This window comes from Arachis stenosperma, chromosome 3, assembly GCF_014773155.1.
Source record: "Arachis stenosperma cultivar V10309 chromosome 3, arast.V10309.gnm1.PFL2, whole genome shotgun sequence".
NCBI lineage: Eukaryota > Viridiplantae > Streptophyta > Magnoliopsida > Fabales > Fabaceae > Arachis > Arachis stenosperma.
In genome coordinates this window covers 167892309-167912246 of record NC_080379.1, presented here as the reverse complement: position 1 = coordinate 167912246, position 19938 = coordinate 167892309, and the positions used below count along the sequence as shown (strand labels likewise).

Below are 19938 nucleotides of genomic sequence, written 5' to 3'. Positions count from 1 at the left end.
ATTGATTATAGACTAATTAAATTCAAAACTCACCTAATTATTTAAATAACAATATATCATCTTAAATAATTCTTCTTATTTTTTAAAGATTAATTAAATTTAACTATTTTTAATATTAAAAAATTTAAAATCAATGAATAATAATTTTATTTATTTTTAAAGTATAATAATTACTCATTAATAGTAATTGATGTATTAAACAAATTAATTCTTATATTTATATCTATTATGATTTTTTATTTTAAAAATTATTTTACCAAATATTTTTTAGTTTAATTTACCAAACATAAATATTATAACTTTTAAAAAAATATTTTTTAAAAGTCAAATTTAATAAGTTGTTTTCGATAATTAAAAGTTTTAACAAATGAATAATTAAAATTTTCTAATAATATTTGACTGGAATTCTTATACAGACATGGGAATAATTATTGAATTTAAAAAATTATTAAAGTATATATTTTATAATAAATCATTTCAATATAAAATAAAGATAGTGATCTCATTGCAAAATAAAATGATATATTTTCTCCAATCAATTTATGTCACATTCACTAAAGTGATTTTGTTATAGATACTTATTAATAATTTTTCATTCAATTAATAAATTGATATAAGAGTTGTAATTTGCATCTATAACACCTATTAATATTTTCTAATATTATATCACAACATTTTATATGAATGCAACAATAATCATATCTAATCACTCGAGTAAAAAATAAGAAATATTACATAGTTAAAATATCATATAACTATTTTATTATCCTTTTCAAAATAAATAATAAAAAAAAGTAAGCCTCAATTTTGTGGATATAGTAAAATAAAAATAGAAAATATTACATAGTTAAAATATTATATAACTATTTCATTATCTTTTTTAAATAATTAATTAAAAAAAGTAAGTCTTAGTTTTGTGTTTGTTTGGGTATCATTATCTTGTTAAAAAAATATGTTTTTTAATAATTTTTTTTTTGTTTTTTAGCCTGTTTGGCAAATTTATAATAGTAAAAATAAAATTACTAAAAAAATTAAAAAAAAATACATCTCTTTTGAGAAGCTGCAATTTATATCTTTTTTTAAAAGATATTTTTTCTTAAAAAAATGACATTTTTCATATAATAAATAAACAAAAAAGTACTTTTATATTGTTATACCCAAACATAATTGATAGATAAAAAGATCTTTTTGTATGAGATATTCAAACATAAAATTACTTTTACTTTTTCATAAGATTTTTTAAAATAAGATAACTCAAAAAAGATATTTTTTTAAAAATTTATCCAAACAAACTCTTTGTGAGCAAAGTAAAATAAAATAAAATACATTAATCAAATAGGTATAAATATGAAAATTATAAATTTTTATGAACAATCTCTTTGTACAAAGTTGTCATTTATAAAATTATATTTATAATCCAAATAAATTTAATACCATAAACTTATTTCAGTGCTTATTTTAATATAATTACTAACCTTCTTTTCTTATAATTATTAACAATTCAAATAAAATAATACCTTATAACTTACTTCATTAACTATTTTAAAGTAATTACAAATATTTTATTTTTTCACTGTAAGAAAAATGCTGAATACTATTAGATTTACTGTTGAAAATTAGCGACGAATTTATCGGCAGATTTACCAGCGGATTTGGCAATAAATTCATTGAGCCAGAAAAGTTATCGTCGGATTCGATTTTCTGACGAGAAATTTGCTGGTAATAATTGGAGAAAAAAATTGACACGATCATTACCGTCGGATTTAGAGGAGAGAATCTGACGTTGAGGTAATTAAATGAAACGCGCTGTTTTGGTCACAGGTTGTGCGTTACCGGTGAATTTTTTCACGGTAAATCTGCTGGTAAAATTGACCCTAAATTCAATTTTGCGAATCCTTTCCTTTCATTTCTGCAACATCATTAACCTCACTTCTCTCCTTTTTCTCTTTCTTTCTCGCTGTCATCCCCATCGCCACCATTCGTTGTCATTTTGCCATCGTCGACCGCTTCCCACGATTCAAGCCATCGTTGCCGTCGAGGAGCACCACCTGGAGCTTATTTCTGCCATGGAGGAGCTTGTTTCTCCCCTGCGAGTTGCTGCCTTCGTTGTTCGCTGTTGTCGCTGCTTGCCTCCATCAGTTGCGATGCTATCCTTCCTCCTTCATCCATGTATGTCTTCTTTCCTTCCTTCTTCTATTTTTTTTGAAATTGTTGGCATTTGCTAAACCGAAAAATACTAGGGAACCAAAAGGGTATTAGCAAAAAACTAGCCAAAATACCTTTGGGTGAATCTAAAATCTCTACGAGTTAATATATATGGATGTTTCTTCTGCTAAGTATCAGAATGTTTCTTTTTCATACTAAATGGATGTTCTTTTATATATTTTTCGAATTTTTTTGTATTACAAATGTGAATGTCTCTATTTCTTTAAGAATTTCATATTTTTTTAAAATTTTATAAATATTTAATTATTTTTGCTAAAATATAACTGGATATTTCTTTTGTTAAGTATTAAAATGTTTTTTTTCATATTAAATGAATATTTTTTTATATTTATGTAATTGTGTAGTTTGCAGTCTCTTTAATCATCAAAAACGGCACCTAGCTAATATCCCAAAACGCAGAGAGCAACATCGTGATGATGCTGCTACCGTGCGACTACTGTGAAAGCCGTTGGAAATCCAAACTTTACATGATCACCTGCATCATAGTACCCTCCAACCAAGTCCACCTTCAAAAGCAAGAACATATATACTTCAATTTTCAACTTGGAAATTATCACAAACACCTAGAAATTTAGAACTAGAAATTGGCGTAACTAACTAACCCCTTGTTCTAGACCATCAGTGAGGCCGGAATGGTGACGCCAAGAGACGCGCTGGTTGTAAGGAATTCTTCTTCCATCGCCTCCTCCCTCCACGCCCGCCACCGCCTCCATGGCTTCTCCGGCTATCCCTCCGCCCTCAAAATCGCCGTTGCCTTAGGGATCGAGCTCAAGTTCAACTCCAACTGCAATGGCGGCTCCGATAACACATTTGGTTCACGAAAGGAAAGCTATTCTTGTTGACGATGGCGAATTTGACAAGCCAGATGTCGGTGATAGAAGATGAGTAGGTCGCGGTAGGGAGGTGGAGAGGGCCTGACGATGAGAGAGAGGTCTGTGTGTGTGATTGTTGGAGGTGGGTAAGTTAATGTGAGAGAGAAGAGGAAGGTTTTTATATGTTTTAATTAGGTTTACTTAATCAATTTTAAATTTTTTAAATTTTGAATTTAAAAAATTTAAAATTAATTATTAATATAAACTAATGTGGTTTTGTTTAGTTTTTGGTTGGTAACCTCTTGGTTCCATATACTCTAACTCCTTTTTGTCCTAACCCCTTTTTTGAACCACCATTCAGGTCTCCGCTGCTTCTGGTTCTCTGCCAGCAGCTGCTTCATTTGCTGCTTGTGTCCTCTTCTATTTCTGTCGCTTCTGGTTGTCCTGCTCGGCTCCTCAGGGTGAAGAGACCCGTGGGGATGCCTACTTAAGGTTCTTCATATCACTATCAAAAAATCTCCTTGTGATGAAAGTAAATTCTTCACTGTTCCTTCCACAATTTTTATCATCTTGTGACTGTGACGGTTTATTAATTTGTGTTTTTTTTTTTAAATTGAATTTGTTTTTCATATTTGGATATCATTCATTGTAGAATGTTAAAGGATTTTAGATTAGAAAGGTTATCTATTTCAATACTTGGATATTTAGATAATAACTGTTTTGAAATTTATACAAATGATAGTATAATGCAAGTTATTTGTTAGAATTTTGAGTTTCAGTAGCCATAATGTTAGTTTTATGTTGTGATTAATTTATACTATACTTGTGATTTGCTATGTTATTTTTTATGTTTATCTATAAAACATATTTCAGTATTACAATTGATCTGGAGTTCGTTGCAGATTATATATGTAGCACATCTTTTCTAGTCTAGACTAACATTTTGTTATTGTATTAAACTAAGCATTATTTGGTACAAAATGACAATCATAGATGTGATAAATGTTATGATCTTCCGATTTTAGTCTCAGTGTGCTGGCTTCAATCTTTCAAGAATTCAAGCATTGTGTTGCAACAATCTACGTGAAACCAGTTATTTTAAGAAGGTTAAATGAAGATTATCATATGCTTCTTACAACAATCTACTCGAAACCATAAATGCTTATACCATGTGAGGTTGAAACTCTTTTGTTAACACATGATGATATGCAGGAAAAGTTTAAAGAAATAGAAATTACTATAGTTCAAGCTAATCTTGCACAGACATCATATCCTAATATTCCAAATTTCAATTGTGACAATGGAGGGTGTAGAGGAGATAAAAATGGTGGTAGATTTTAAAGAGGGGATAAATCTGTTTATCAATCTTCAAAATCACAATGTTAAGTGTATGTTAGAATTGGTCATATTGCTTGGCACTTCTTTTACCGATTCAACTAAAAATACCACTATTCTCTCAGCCTCAACAATTAAGATTTGACAATTATGTCACTAATACATCAGCATCACAAAGTAATTCTACACCATCCACTCCACCACCATGAGATAGAATGGGTAATGAGTAGGATACGGTTTAGACTCCACCTTAATCTTATCTGCGGATTTAAATTCTCACTAAAATTTAATCTTATCCTATCCACGGTTGAGAATTTCTCAATTATAATCCTATCCACACTTTAAAATTATACACCCAATTCTACTCGACTCGACTCACAACAAATTAACTTTTTAATTGAACATAATATTTAATCATTCCTTCATAAAATACTAATAAAATAGAAAATACAAAATTAAGTCAAAATTAAAATTAAAAACAACAAAAACATAATAAAATTTATTCTTAAATCACAAAAAAAGAGGATGTGAATTTGATTTCCATCAACTTCATTACATATGTATAATAATTTTTAATTACATATTATAATATATCACGGATGAAGGTTGGGTTAGGCCTAAACCCGCACCCGACCCTACCCGCAGATAAACTCGTTCTACGCTCAATCCGACCCTATGAGAATCGGATTGTTAACCTTACCCAAATAGGTTGGATCAGATTGAATACTCGCGGATAAGATTAGTAATTTAGTATTGCCAGCCCTACCACCAATACCATCCTTCCATAATCCTTATGCATATGTTGTTGTTCCATCCTCTATCACTGACCCTTCTTAATATTTCGGTTCAGGTGCTTGACATCACATAACACCTAATTTTTCAAATTTGCTTTTTGGATCAGAATACAATAGTTATGATCAAAGTACAAATTGGATAATATGTGTCCTTTTTTGTATTCTTTGCATTGTTTTTTCTTTGATTTGTGGCATAAGAGGCTGGGTCACTCAGTCAGTTAGCCACTGAGACTATATAATTGATTTTAAAATAATACAATAATTCTTTGGATGATATCAATAATGCTGATTCAAAATTGTCATCCAGAGTTTGTGAAAATTGTGCAAAAACCAAAATGCATAGAATTCCCTTTACTGGTTCTATTATTGAGTTTACTTCACCTTTACAGCTTGTTTTCTTAGATGTTTTGGGACCTGCACCAATCATCTATCTCACATCAAGGTTATAGTTATTATGTTATTTTTATAGATGCTTATACTAGGTGTACTTGTACATTCTTGTTAGTTAACAAGTCTCAGGTATATCATGCTTTTCTTTAGTATAAAACCTATATAGAAAACAAACTATAAAATCAAAGAACTTCAAACTAATAATGGAACTGAATATACCTCAAGATGTTTTACTGATTTTTTGCACAAAGTAGGCATACATCACAGATTTTCTTTTTCAAATACCCCTAAGCAAAATAGATTATTAGCTGAAAGAAAGCATAGACACTTATTTAAATGTCTAGCTATACTTTCTATAGCCACTATACCTCTTATATATTGGGATGAAGCTGTAATTTGTGTTCAAATTCAACACAAATCCAAGACAACATTTGACTAAAAAAACTAATATATTAAACTAAATGAAGTAACTATTGACTAATTATAAGTTTTTAAAATTCTACATTTGCCCACAACGATGATAAATTTATTGGTTCAAAATAATTTATAATATTTTTTCTAATACAAGATAGAAAATAAAACTTTTACTAAAAGAAGATAGGATACAATTTATACTTATCCTTTATACACAAGTATCATTGTATATAATTACTCATGATCCCTACATAAAGGGAGTTAAGCCAAGAAGATAAAGAAAAAGATCGCGCTGACAGTCTTCAACTCTTCATCAATGTTATTTTATCACTCAACCCCCTAAATCAGAAATGAAATTAAGCACAAGGAATATAATTTAAACATCAAGAAGACTCAACATATAATATAGTAAATTAACTTGTATGTGATAAAAATGATAAAATTTGTAATAAAAAATTATAAAACTTAAATAATTAGAAAAAAATAAAAAATAAAAGTGATAGAGTATAATAATGAATAATAATATTTAATAAAAAAAATCAAAGAATAGAAATAATACATCATAAAAAAAAGTATTATTGATGTTAGAACAATTGGTAAAAAAATGAGATTCTCTTATATTATATATGGCATTTTAGAGTGAATAAGTTATATAGAAATAGATAAAATAAAAGAAGAAGGAATGAAATTGTGTTTTTTTAACAAAAAAATATTCATGACGATATAATTAATGGTAGACATATAACTATTAAATAATGAATTGTAAGAAAATATTAATAAAAATATTAAATTTGATATTAAAATAAAAAATAAAATATAAACAATGAATAAAAATATTTAGAATCAAGGAAGGAAATAAAAAAAACTTTTGGTAAACAATGACACAAATATTAACATGATAATAAATTGAATCAAATAAGACATATTTGAATTAATTAAATTAAATAATTAATATAATCAATTAATTATAATTATTTGACTCAATAAAGTAAGTTAAATAAGTAAAAAATATCTTATAAATATATCATGTAAAAATTATAACACTTTTAAAAATTACGAATCAAAATACATATAAGACAAAAAATTAATACAAATAAAAAACAATATCAATTCATTTATTCTAGTCAAATCAAATATTAATATAATTGATTAGTTATAGTAAATATTAAATAATTTAATATTTATTTCAATAAAATTGAATAAATAATTAATTATAACACTTTTAAAAATTATTAATCAAAATACATAAAATAAAAATTAATACAAATTAGAACAAAATCAATTCATTTATTTCAATCAAATCAAATCATTAATGTAATTGATTAGTTATAATTAATATGATCAAATAAAATATTAAATAATTTGATATTTATTTTAATTAAATAAAATAAATAATTAATTATAAAATTTTCAAAAAATGTTAATCAAAATACATAAGACAAAAAAAATATAATTAAAATAAATTAATTTATTTATTCCTGTGAAATCAAATAATTAATGTAATTTCTTAATTACAATTAATATGATCAAATAAAATATCAAATAATTTGATATTTATCTCTACCGAATCAAATAAATAATTAATTATAACACTTTTAAAAATTGATAATCAAAATATATAAGACAAAAAATAATATAAAATTAATTTATTTATTTCAATCAAATTAAATAATTAATATAATTAATTATTTATAGTTAATATAATTAAATAAAATTTTAAATAATTTAATATTTATCTCAATCAAATTAAATAATTAATTAATTAACACATTTAAATGAATTAAATAAAATAAATAAAAACATCTTCAAGAACATGTCAAATAAGCTAAACTATTAATCGAAGAAATTTAATTTAATATTATATAATACATAATAAATAATAGATTATAAATTTATATATTTGACTTTTACTTTTTTTTTTGCTTTTGGTTTTAATGCTCAAATTCGAGAAGATAGGGAAATAAGTTAGCTTCTCCGTCAATTAATCAGTAACAATAACTTGTTAATTAGGGAAAGAAGCAGTTAATCACATATAGAATCCTATTATTGAATTTAATTTTTTTAAATAAAAAGGAAAGATGCGATAATAGGATTATGAGAGTCAAGGCATTAAGTCAAAGAGGGGGGATCAGGGGAATCTTCTTTGTTCATAAAAACCTAAAAAAGTGACAACGTGACAAACCAAAAAGGAAAAAAAAAGAGGAGAAGAGCAACGCGTCTTTTCTCCACACAAACACAACCTTCTCTCTCTCGCTTGCGCGCTCTCTCTCTCTCTCTCACACACACTGACACACACACACTAACTCTCGAGATTTTCACATTTTTTCAGCTAAAATTACCATTAATGCCCCTCCACAAAATCTGCGAGAACCAACACTGGACTCTGTCATGTGGTTGTGGTGGTGCTGCTAGTAATCTGTGACGGATTCACAGATCTCAATCCAATCCCCAATGGCGTGAAACTGGAGCACGTGTGCGCCACCTCCCCATCCTCGTTTTCTGTTTATACCTTTTTTAACCGATTCCTTCCAAAAGCGAATACGACAAGGGACAACGTGGGAAGATGTCGGAGCTCGGTGGCGGCAACTGTTTTCCGCGTCTGTTGCTCGGTGTCAATGTCGGTCTTGCCCTTGTTGAAGGAATCGTTGCTTTCGTTGCGTTGTTTCAGGTTCTTCTCCTCTTTCTTTCATGTTTCAATTCGCGCTGGCATTGCTTTTCGGATATGAAATTGGTTCGTGCATTTGCAAATTTTTGGGGTTTTTTTAGTGTTGTGCACAATTTGGGGTTTGTTTTGGTGGGGAACTGGAATTGAAAAATAACGATGAAAAGAGGATGGGTGATTGGCGTAATTTGAAAATTTGGGGAATTTGTGAGAAGATATTCAGATTTCGAAACTTGCATTTTGAATTTTGATATTTTAGCTGTTATATTGTTTTACAATCCCTAAACTGTAGCCTACTTTTTTTTTCTTGCCCTAAGAAATTTTTTTCTATATATGAATCCGGTAGCTTCATTAGCATCAATTAATATAGAAGAATTAGCATAGGATATATGATGTTATCATTGAGCAGTGAGTTCTGTTACCATGGTACGATTGTGCAGGTTTTAGGGCATGATTCAGATTTTAATAACGTAGAAGTTTACTTTTGTAATTGCTCTTGATCATCATACAGTTTAAGAATTTGGCTAGTGTACTTTAACGTTGAGACATTAAGCTCTTGTATGCAAAAGGGTGCTGCACTGTAGTTCTTTGCCTTTACTTACTGCCTGTTTTTCTTCCTATGGAATCTCAGTTGCTTAGGATTCACTTGCGTAATCAAGAGCTTGGCTGGACTCGACAAAAAGTAAGTGCATTATGCAAGCTATTATGTCAGAGATTGCTACAGTAGTCAGTAGGCCAGTGTTTTTTTAGAAAATCTACCAATTTGAGTGTTTTCAACATGTAATAAGTGAATGAGTACCATTTACTGGTTAGTACTGTAGTAGACTGCAGATTAGGTATAGCAATGGTGTTTGAATTATGCCCTTACTATATACCAGTTTCCAAAATGTGAAAGGGATTCCTGCTTAACATTAATTATAGCATGGGGATATTAATCAGTGATCCTTTATTTTTATTGTAAAGATCAGAGAATGCTTTTTTGATGCCAATTTCTGCTTTCAGGTTCACTAATTATTACTTGCTGCTACTATATATGATTAACAGCTTCCGTATATATATTTTAGTTTCTCATGAGATGTAAATATGATGGGTTGCAGGTGTTTCATGTATTGATTGGCTCCTCTAATCTGGGTTAGTTGTATTTTAATTTTGTTGCCCAAATCTATTTAGTACGTGCTTAACCTATTTTCTTGCACCTTGGTTTTATGCAGACACGATAACTTCTGGACATTATTTTGAAAAATAATGCTTTCCTGAATAAATTGTGAGCTAGCAATATTTCATATTTTATCCCAGCTGTTTTATCCTGATTCCATCAAGTATTAAATTTCAGGTTACTTTGTTTACTTGGTGTTGGCACTTTTTGCTGCTTGCAATGGATGGAGATGCTGGTCAGACTCTTGTGGTTTTATCTTTATGGGTATGACCCCATTCTCTACTGACTAGACATCTACAACGAGTTCATATCCTTGATTAAAATGTTTGAAGTTTGAAATGTTGAAAATTGTTTTGCAGCTTTCCCCAAAATACTTTTTTTTGCAGCATTTCTTCTTCTTTTATCCTTCTGGTATGTAATCTTGCTTATTTTGGTGTTGTTTGAATTTTTATACTTGAATATGCATGTTGAATCACTAGCAGTGTTTGCTAGAGTAATTTTATATATAGCAAATATTTACAGTCTCTCTTAAGTGGTCTTTACTGTTATCTCTTATTTTTATTAACCTCTGTCAATGATTAGTTCCTTTTTACTTCTCTTCTTTTGCTTTCCCTCTTTGCAACTGTACTATTGATATATTGTTCTCTTCCATGGGAGCAATTCTCAGGCTTCATTAGTCGTTATTCACAAACAAGCATGCATCTTTTAGGAGTGGCATTAAATATTCGGTTTGGTGTTCTAGAATTTGCCAAGAACTTGTTTTTTGAGAATTTGCGAGTCAAATATATATTTGTCCTGAAATTGGTACTTCAAACCACTTACTATTCTGCCTTAACTATTTAAGAAAAGCACACGAAGAGTTGTGATTCATGGTGGTAAAAGAGGGGTGTGTATGTGGGGGGATTGAGTCCTCTTGGGTGTTTTACTGTTTTTAGCTTCTAAGGTGGTGCTAGGTTGCATATCCTCTTTTGTGCGTGTATTACTATTATATGATTATCCTTCATATTATTTTAACCTACTTTGTTCTCATTTCTGCCAATTATGAACTACTTTATGTTGTTACACTTGGGTTTCCCTTTGCAGGGTCGACCTTTGCCATCAGCCTGATGATGATGATGACTATGAAGGAAGTTTTATTGAAGAAGCTTTGTTAGAAAAAACTTCACATGCAAATTTAGCAAACATAGATAGCCATAGAAAGTGTTTTCCTGTTCGTCTTTCTCGTATTGGATATCGGCAAAAGCTTGTTATTTTGGTATGTGAAATTTCTTCTTTGAGTTTCTTCTCATGTAGTTATGCTTTATTCACTTTGTGGCATCACATTACCTGTTTCATTTGACAGTTATCTAATTATTTATTCTTTTCTGAATCATTTCCATTAATTTATTCTTCAGGTTACCTTGCTACTTTTCATCATCATGATGGCATTTGCTGTAATAATCTGGATTGGCCTAGGAGAAAATCCCATTGATTCTGAAGTGGCTTCTCGAGTATGTAAACAGTTATTTCAGTATTGTTTTATTATTTACCATGCCATGCACCAGCTTTTGATTATATTAGTGTCATTATGATAACTGACTTTTTTTTATGTTAATCATTGTTGCTATTCTTTTTCCTTGAGTATAAACGAGTTCTTTTTATTTTTATTTATTTTTAAAAGGAAGTCTAAGCTTACGCTTAGTATGAAGCTTCTATTTATTTTGAGTTGATACCAAACTTGAAAGATATTGAAGGACCCTTTTTGCTCAAGTAATGAGAACAAAGAAATTATTGATGAAGCGCAGCCACCCAACCTCTTAGCATATTTGCAAGAGGATGTGTGGAACCTTGTTAGAAGATTGTACACTCATATTGTAGATTCTTTTTCCTTTCAAAATATAGTAGGTTTTAGATAGGACTAATGGAGGTTTTCCCCAAAGTTTGCTGTCTGAAACGAATGAGAAAATTTGTGCTGTTTATTGATAGGATGATGATGAAATTATGATGCTCCTTTAATATATTTTAGCTGCCTTATATGTTTAGTTGATGGAGGTAGTATTAGGTTTAGTGAAGCTGCTGGACAAGTGGTGCTTAGTTATTGGTACATATGTGAAATTAGCTTAGGGCACTGAGCTGTCACTGTTATTCAGATGTGTGATATTCTCTTCTTTAAATTTGAAAGTTTTCATGAATCATGCATGCTCCCATAGTTTAGTCTTTCAAAATGTTTCAAGCATGGTTTAAATGACTATAAAGATCATGCAGGTATACTTGGATCTTTCTGCTATTGCAATGGTTTTGTTGGGAGCAGCTTTAGCATGTTATGGTGAGCTTCTTCTATTGAAGCTTTTTTCCATTCTAAAATTTTGTACATTTGGCATTGATTGGTACTTGAGTAGATGTTCTACTTTTTTTGTCCCGTGTAAATGTATTTCATTGATTATCTATGAGGCTCATTGCTTAGCATTTGTGTAACTGCATTATGCAATATTGAAAAGATTTATGAATAAAATATGTTAATAAAACACCTGCTTTTTATGGTGACATGATAAGTTCTCTGTTTTGATCTTTTTTTTTCAAAAAAAAAAAAAGCTGTACACTCTCTTACCACTATGTAATTGTAAAATAGGAATCCTGGGAAGTAACTAGATGATAAGATTAAACCATGTACAATACTACGGTACTTCCTACAGATCTGGCCGAATTGCACATGGATGATCACATGGCATTGACATAGTAAACATGTGTAAGCCATAGTTTGTTAGGTACATCTAATGGAAGAGCAATATCTGAAATTTTGGATGAGTTTGTAGTTTCAAAATGTGTATTATATATTTGGGATGAGTTTTGGTAGCTAGTGAGATGCCTACTTTTGTAGACACAGTCTAATTTATTACCTTTTATAAATTATAAATAAATATATATACAGGAATCCTATTGTACTTGAAGATGAGAAAAGTTAGAGCTGAGCAACCTTCATCTGAAATGTGGAAGGTACTATGTTGCTGTTTCTGCTGGAGTATTAGAAATATGTAACCTTTCTTTTTTATCTTTTTATCATTCTAACTTCTTTTGGCTCCAAAAATGGTGTGGTGGGTCTGCCAGCGAATAGCACCCATAGCTTGAAGCACACTTTATTTACTTCTTGATCTGTTGCATGCATACAATCTAATGACTTGTGCTGTCATTCATGTTTGTGCATTAAATTTAAATAATAGATTATTGATGTATTCTGTTTCTCAGGTTGCAGGTTTAACTATTGTATCTGTATTGTGCTTCGTATCAAGTTCCTGTGTAGAGCTTTTAACTGATATTCCTGTATGTATGAATAAATGGTTCCAAGTGTTATTCTATGTCCTTTTTTCTTTTTGACAGGTTAATGATTTCCTTAACTTTTTCTATTGCAGTTACTGTATCACTGGCACCAGTGGCCTTTGAATGATATTTACGCCTCTCTTCTACTTGTTTTGTATTATTTCGTTGGTATGTGCTGTTTATTAGTTCTCATGGCTCATTTACTGGAATCTACTATTGATGCCCTTTCACAGTTTCATACTCTCATGAGAGTGATAATTGTGAAAATATTTTTCATGGTCTATGTTTTCCCTTCAACTTTTAGTTGAGTTTACAATTGGTAATTGCCTTCTGAAATGAATTTCATATCTCCAGTAAATCTGAAGCTTTCACTTCTCCCAGGTTCATCACTACCATCAGCAGTGGTACTGTGGGTAATGAGAGAATTGCCACCTGCAGAAGCTTCTAATGTACAGGAAGAATCAAGAACATTAGCTTTTGTTGCTGATAGTTCAGTTGCTACTCATAATCCTCAGCGCTGGACTACAACAACTAGCATGCAGAATCAGGTACTATATCATGTAACTTACCGTTTGTGCTCAGACTAAGTTATACTTGCATTATTCAGTCATTAATTTGTGATATAACGATGGACTCTCCCAATCTTCCCTATTTTTACCCCATGTCTTTACCTTTATCAATACAGAGAGTTCTGTTAAACATTGCATGATCCCATCCATTCAAAAATCTTTTATAATTACAAATATGTTGATATTAGAAAGGCAATGGATGAGATCATGTCAGATTTAGTTTGTAAGGTTCATGGGGAGCACAATCCCGTGATAACATAATTCAGAATTCTATTTATTTTATTCTTCAAATGGAATAAACTAAACTGACTATTAGAAGTTAAATATTCACAACCATATTGTTTCCGAATAGTGTGGATGGAAGGTGTATTTAAGTGATGATCAAGCATAAATAAAGAAATGGTGCATCTATCCAAGAATAATAATGACAATTTTTAGTGAACCAGTATGGTTCACATGCTAGTATGATGTTTCCTATATCGATTTTATTTTTTGGTACTCCTATCCATGGTTTTTGTTGTTTTTATCATTAGTACCTCTATATCAGTTATGGTTCTGACTCCTTAAGCCAGCTCTGTTTTAGGTTAATTCAACTATTTCCAATTTATCGTTTTATTTGTTTCCAGGTAGTCTCTGTTTCAGACTTAAGTCCTACATGAAGAACTGTGTAGTAATATAAGCCGTGTTATTTTTGCAGGCATCTAGAGCGAGCCCTATATGAATATATGATCGATGTCATAACATTTTCAAATACATATCTTGTTCGGATGGACTTTTGGGCACACTCTTGAAATTTCTCAAGAATGTCAAACCCTGAAGATGCAAATGAGATAAAACAAAGCAGGCAGGTGCAAGTGCTCTAGGGCATCGAGATCTACGTTCCCACTGTATTTACATTCTAAATATAAATGTAAATATCAGCAATTTGATATATGAAAATTCCCTTCCTTCCTATTATACAAATTTTGGAATGCTAATGAATGTGTCATTGTTTTTGGGTTCTTTTTGGAAATACTCTTGTCCGATGTTAATAACACTCTTGCAAAGTGAACATGTTCATCCACCCCGGTTTCTCTGTTCTTAGAAGATCTTTAAAATAGCCAAGGTGATTTCTTCACCCGACTAACTCCGGTAACTGGCTAGGACAAGTTATGTGGCTTGCGTTCACACGTGTTCTTGTTTGTCATAACGTTAACAAGTGTTTTCTTAAAGTGTTTCTTAGCAAAATTCTAGAATAATATGCAGCTCGAGTCACAAACCACATATTTACATCAAGCCTAGTGAATTTTGATTGGTTTGTTCTCAATAATGGTTTGGAATCTCAATGGATTCTTTTCTGATGACTGGACAAAAGATCAAAGTAAAGGATGATAAAATACTTGCATTGGTATAGAATTTTAGAACCCCAAAGGTCAAGCAACTAGATGGAGTGTGAATCACTGTGGGACCTAAAACTGCATGAAAATTACAAGGCGAGCAGCACTGAGAGAAAAGTATTCGTTGGTGCGCCACTAACACCATAAAATTGGGGGGTCTTGGGGACAGTAACCCACAATCAATAAATGCATGACAGTGCCCTGTGACTCTGTTTCTTGAGAGTTAAGACCCATCAGGCCATCACCAAGAATAATAAAAATAAAGGGATGGCCACAACATATATAACAAAAATAAAGACAATGGCAACTTGGTCAAGGTGATGTTACGTTCAAGGTCAACAAAAACGTGGTCTCCCTTTCTTGGTATCTCGACCAAATCCACTGGAGAACACTTCAAAAAGTCAACTTCGAGAAGCATGCTTCAAATTGAGCATGCGTGTTAAATAAAATCCAATGCAAGAATGTAGTAGTGGAAGACAAGAAGATACAAGTGGCATAAAGGACAAGTATAAAGGAAACCAGAGCTCAATCACATAAAATAAAATTTACAGTACATTAAACAGCATAATAAAATGTCTGACAACCTGAATATCTATTCAAAACGGAAATAAACCAACATCACTGCCAAACATAATTTAAGTACAGTTCAGACAGTAATTTCTTACACACTGCCAGCGAAATTTATTACTTTGCAAGACCATTCCAATGAGTGGGAATTAGGAAGGTGGCGAGAATGGAAAGGCCAACCGATATATTGCGGAAAGTTTAAATTTTGCCAGAATTTCATGTTCAGGGTCCAACTCCAAATTGCTCCACTTCAACCTTAAGAGATTTGAGGTACTTAACAGCTTCATCTAAAACAGCAACTGCATCCATTTGGTTACCACCGCCGGGCACAATCCTTCTCAGCATATTCACCATTCTCTTCATCTCCTGTTGCTTTTTGTGGTCACCCCTAGTCCCAGCAGACTTCTCTAGACTCGATGACAACCTCTTCTTTGATGGTTTTGAGCAGTAACTCGAACAAGTATCTGATGTACTTTCATAGTTGTCGTGAGTCCTTGCTGTGCTGACTTCTTCCTCATCCATGCTGTCTTCTAGTTCATCATCCATTTCCAAGCTCAGCAATGCAGCAATGTCATTAGAATCCTCTTCAAACGGAGATGACAAATCTCTTTCCAGTTGATTGACTTTACCCTTTTCAAAATCCTGGGGGCAAGTAGCTTGAAAATCAAAACCAGGAGTATTAAACTTATATGTTACAGCAGGATGGAACATCATCCTGCTCTGTTGATTTGTTTGATCAAAGATAATGAAATTCCTTGGGCAGACCTCAGACGGCTGCAATTTAACTCTTCCAAAGGGCATCATCTGCCTCATACCTGGAGGCAAGGCTACATCAAAGGTAGAAGCGAGTGGGGCGTTCGTATAATTATCAACTGATTCACCTGCCACAGGAAGTGACATCTTTCCTGGGATAAAATATTCATGAGTCTGCATAATGATACTTTTTCGCTCTCACTGAGCAGTGAGTGAGGCAGTGAGCGGTATTGGTTTGACCTTTGCAACTGGCAATTATTCTGTACCAAAGCTGGATGGAAGTTTCTAAAAGGAAAGCAAAAACTTAAAAATACTAGGTACTAAAGTGAGCCCATCTAACAACTTTCTTCAAATTAAAACTTTCATATCTTCTTCAGCCTTCAATGATGAAAATACCGAATCCAATATAATGCAGTCCCACCCCAAACCAATGGTATGTAATACTAGACTACGTAACAGGTTTAAGTAACTGACGGAAATACTCAGCCTGCAAAAGAAAATAGTGTTGTATGAACAATAAATAATACAGTCGCAACAGACTCCCTTTATTCCAATCAAATTGCAATCCAGAAATGGAGAAGAATATTTACCTGGAAAACTAGCATCAACTGATTGTATGCTATAGCACCAACACACATTGTAATCTGCCCAACTTCCCTCACAGCTCGGTTTCTTTTGATCGATGGCGCAAAGTTCATTCTCAACCAACCCAACAGTTTTGATAGTTAAAGAAAAGAGAGTACTAATAAAAGGAGTTTCTCTACACCTAATGGAGCTTCACCTACAACATAAGGAAAATATATTAGAACATCGGACATAAAGAGAAAGCCCCATATACAAGATGACATGAAAAGAGCAAAACAATAGCAGTGTTGTTCGGTATATTGCTTCATATACAGTAACTTACAAACTTGCTTACACATTTCAACTTTCCGAACCAAGCAAAAATCATAGGAAAAAACATATGGTAATAAATGCATTTTCTTTACATCAGAATTTATAGAATTATAGCCTGGGCTAAAGGGGAAACATTTATAAAATAAATGGCAGCACAAAATAGCTAACCTCAGCTAAATAAATTACAGAATCACACGAAAAAACACCACCAAGCGAACACACTTCCTGTTGTAAGGCACAAACAAAGAAACCCACGGCATCTTGATTCAGCTTGACTCCAGCTTAGCAGAAAATTCAAACTCAAACCTCAGACCTGAAAATGTTAAAGTATGGCTTCAATGTGAATGGAAAAGACTACTATGCACAACAGAGAACTAAGAAGCAAGAACCATAAAAAGGAACATGATTTATCCCATTCTGATAGAGAAAGATTCATAAACTCTACATATAAACAAAACAATAAAAACAAAGCAGCTGAAACCCCCCTCAGAACCAATCATAATCTAATCTAAAGCTCAAAACCCATTATTTCAAAAGCATTCCAAATGCACTAAACTGTATTGTTGCAGCCAGCTACACAGCAAGGCTCCGAACTTTGTGATAAAACATAAAACAGTACCAAGTCAATTTTACAAAGAAATCCCTAGCAATCAATAATCCCTAGCCAAGCAAGTTATTTTTTCTGAATTAAAAAAAGAACACATTTTAAGAAACAGATCTTCAAACTCACATCAGTCCAGCTCAAAGCAAGCAGAAAAAACTTTCCCTTTCTGAGAATTTGATAATTTTGAATGCAACAATTTGGGGTAAATAAATCAGCGAGAGAACAAGAGCTTACTTAGGGTTTATGAAGAAGGGGAGGATCAGAAAGAGAGTTGAAGAACGTGAATATAATATTTGGGCCTGTGTTTGGAGATGGGGAGCACTGAGCACTCGCAAGATTTGATTTTGAAGGGAGTGATGAGAGAGAGGGAGAGAGAGAGAGAGAGAGGAGTCAAACATGGAGAATCTGGGCCGTTGGATTGGATCAGAATGGGTCTCGGAAATGCACTTCCGTTCATCGCGGGTGAAATTCTGACCGTTGGATTAGAGCACGCGTGAAGAAGGGTGTGGGCCCCGTGAGGTTTGACAAATGCAATATATAAACTAGAATGGAGTTATAATTAATTCAAATAAATACTTAACTGCAGTTAAGTTAAGACTTCTGAGTTCTGAATTGCTAACCCCAAGAGCTACTTTATTCAGGTGTGTTTGGGTGGGCAAAAATAGGCTAATTTTTTTTAATATAAAAAAAATATTAGTGTTTTTGTTGAAAATAAGATTATTTTGTGTAATTATAGATAGGTGGATTTTGTAGGTATAAAATCAATACGTGAAGGACGTATTGGACAGGTGGCAACATCTTGACCAATACGCAAGGAGCGTGTTGGACACGTGGTAACATTTTGACCAACACGTAGGAGCTTGTTAAAACACATAGGAAGCGTGTTAAATAACTTCCACAATACTGTAATATATTTCAAATGTCAATATTCAACCAAAACATCATCTCTATTTTCATATTAAAAATAATTTCTGGCAAATATATATATATATATTAAAGATTAATAGTATTTCAATCATAATTATTTATCTTTCATATAATGATTCTACAAGAACTAATTCCTATTCATATCTCCATATGTTATGTATCGTTGGATTGAAAATTGATTTTGAGTTAATTTGTTTTATCAATAATAGTTTTGCTTTCTAAAATCACCACATAAGAGATAAACTAATTAATTTATATTTTAATAATTTTGAACAAAAATTAATTAAATGACTCTATTTATACTATTACTACATTAATTTTTTTTTTTTTTTTACAACAGTTACATAAAGTTAGAACATTTGATAAAATAATATAATTTGTCAAAATCATAAAATAAAGAGTTATGATATGCCTACCTAACATGTCACTAGGTTGGGCAAACAAGGGTTAGACAATAACAATAAAGCTACAAACCATTTTTCTTCTATTAATGGATAAGGTGTTTTTTGGTAACAAAGAATCATGTAGTGTATTGTATATCATTTGTCCTATATAGTTATTTTATTTGAACTTAAAATATTATATATAATATATATAACTATCAATATTACACATAATATTTGTTTTTTTCATTTGTTCACCAACCACATGCATTATAGTGAAATCAAGTGATGAAAAAAGAAGACATATATAGCCAAACTTCCCTAGATTAGCACAGTGATAGTGTCTTAGATTCACTTAAAGATTATAACTTTATAAATGCAGTCGACATATACATTATATAATGTGGGGTCCCAGCAATTATTAACGAAGAAAATTTAGAAACAATTTGCTATTGTAAAGTTATAGATAGATAGATAAATATGATTTATAATGGTTGGGTCATTGATGAATATAATGATGACCATGATGCCATTGTTAACTATCAAAATAGCAATCCCCTTTCGTGTGGTTCTAGAACAGATTAATCGCAATGATGCATGATCCGTGACTCTGTTTGGGGTAAAACTCTTAATTGTATTGCATAGCCCATTGATTACTTTTTATAGAAATATTTTATTTGCATACTCATATAACATATTTTAGGAAAACTTTAAAATGTAGGGGTATACGTATACTGTTCAGTAATTTTAAGTGTTGATTTTAATTATAAAAAATATAT

At 31.3% G+C, this 19938-nt stretch overlaps 2 protein-coding genes across 4 annotated transcripts; one reads left to right on the top strand and one right to left on the bottom strand.

The window, feature by feature from the left end:
• The first annotated feature begins 8168 nt into the window (after positions 1-8168).
• Positions 8169-15283, top strand: LOC130967582 (tobamovirus multiplication protein 1). 2 transcript variants are annotated; one of them, XM_057892506.1, is made up of 13 exons: positions 8169-8639; positions 9265-9315; positions 9731-9764; positions 9967-10053; positions 10149-10200; positions 10873-11044; positions 11184-11279; positions 12025-12094; positions 12698-12762; positions 13012-13086; positions 13176-13251; positions 13465-13631; positions 14350-15283. In XM_057892506.1, exons 1-13 carry the CDS (start codon positions 8535-8537, stop codon positions 14371-14373), a joined length of 1074 nt encoding a protein of 357 aa, XP_057748489.1. In that variant the 5' UTR covers positions 8169-8534; the 3' UTR covers positions 14374-15283. The 2 variants fall into 2 exon arrangements, with proteins under 2 accessions (XP_057748489.1, XP_057748490.1); XM_057892507.1 differs by having other exon boundaries at positions 12034-12094; positions 14350-15280.
• A 254-nt stretch (positions 15284-15537) lies between these two features.
• Positions 15538-18249, bottom strand: LOC130967583 (transcription factor bHLH144). 2 transcript variants are annotated; one of them, XM_057892509.1, is made up of 4 exons: positions 18084-18249; positions 17414-17558; positions 16939-17129; positions 15538-16835 (listed from the first exon to the last, which is right to left on the bottom strand). In XM_057892509.1, exon 4 carries the CDS (start codon positions 16526-16528, stop codon positions 15818-15820), a length of 711 nt encoding a protein of 236 aa, XP_057748492.1. In that variant the 5' UTR covers positions 16529-16835; positions 16939-17129; positions 17414-17558; positions 18084-18249; the 3' UTR covers positions 15538-15817. The 2 variants fall into 2 exon arrangements, with proteins under 2 accessions (XP_057748492.1, XP_057748491.1); XM_057892508.1 differs by having other exon boundaries at positions 17976-18212.
• Positions 18250-19938: the final 1689 nt, after the last annotated feature.

Bases quoted from the DNA above. Each gene is read 5' to 3' on its own strand.
- LOC130967582 (XM_057892506.1), top strand. From the start codon at position 8,535: ATGTCGGAGCTCGGTGGCGGCAACTGTTTTCCGCGTCTGTTGCTCGGT. The intron at 8,640-9,264 runs GTTCTTCTCCTC...ATGGAATCTCAG, and splicing joins CTTTCGTTGCGTTGTTTCAG to TTGCTTAGGATTCACTTGCG. The intron at 13,252-13,464 runs GTATGTGCTGTT...CACTTCTCCCAG, and splicing joins TGTTTTGTATTATTTCGTTG to GTTCATCACTACCATCAGCA.
- LOC130967583 (XM_057892509.1), bottom strand. From the start codon at position 16,528: ATGCAGACTCATGAATATTTTATCCCAGGAAAGATGTCACTTCCTGTG.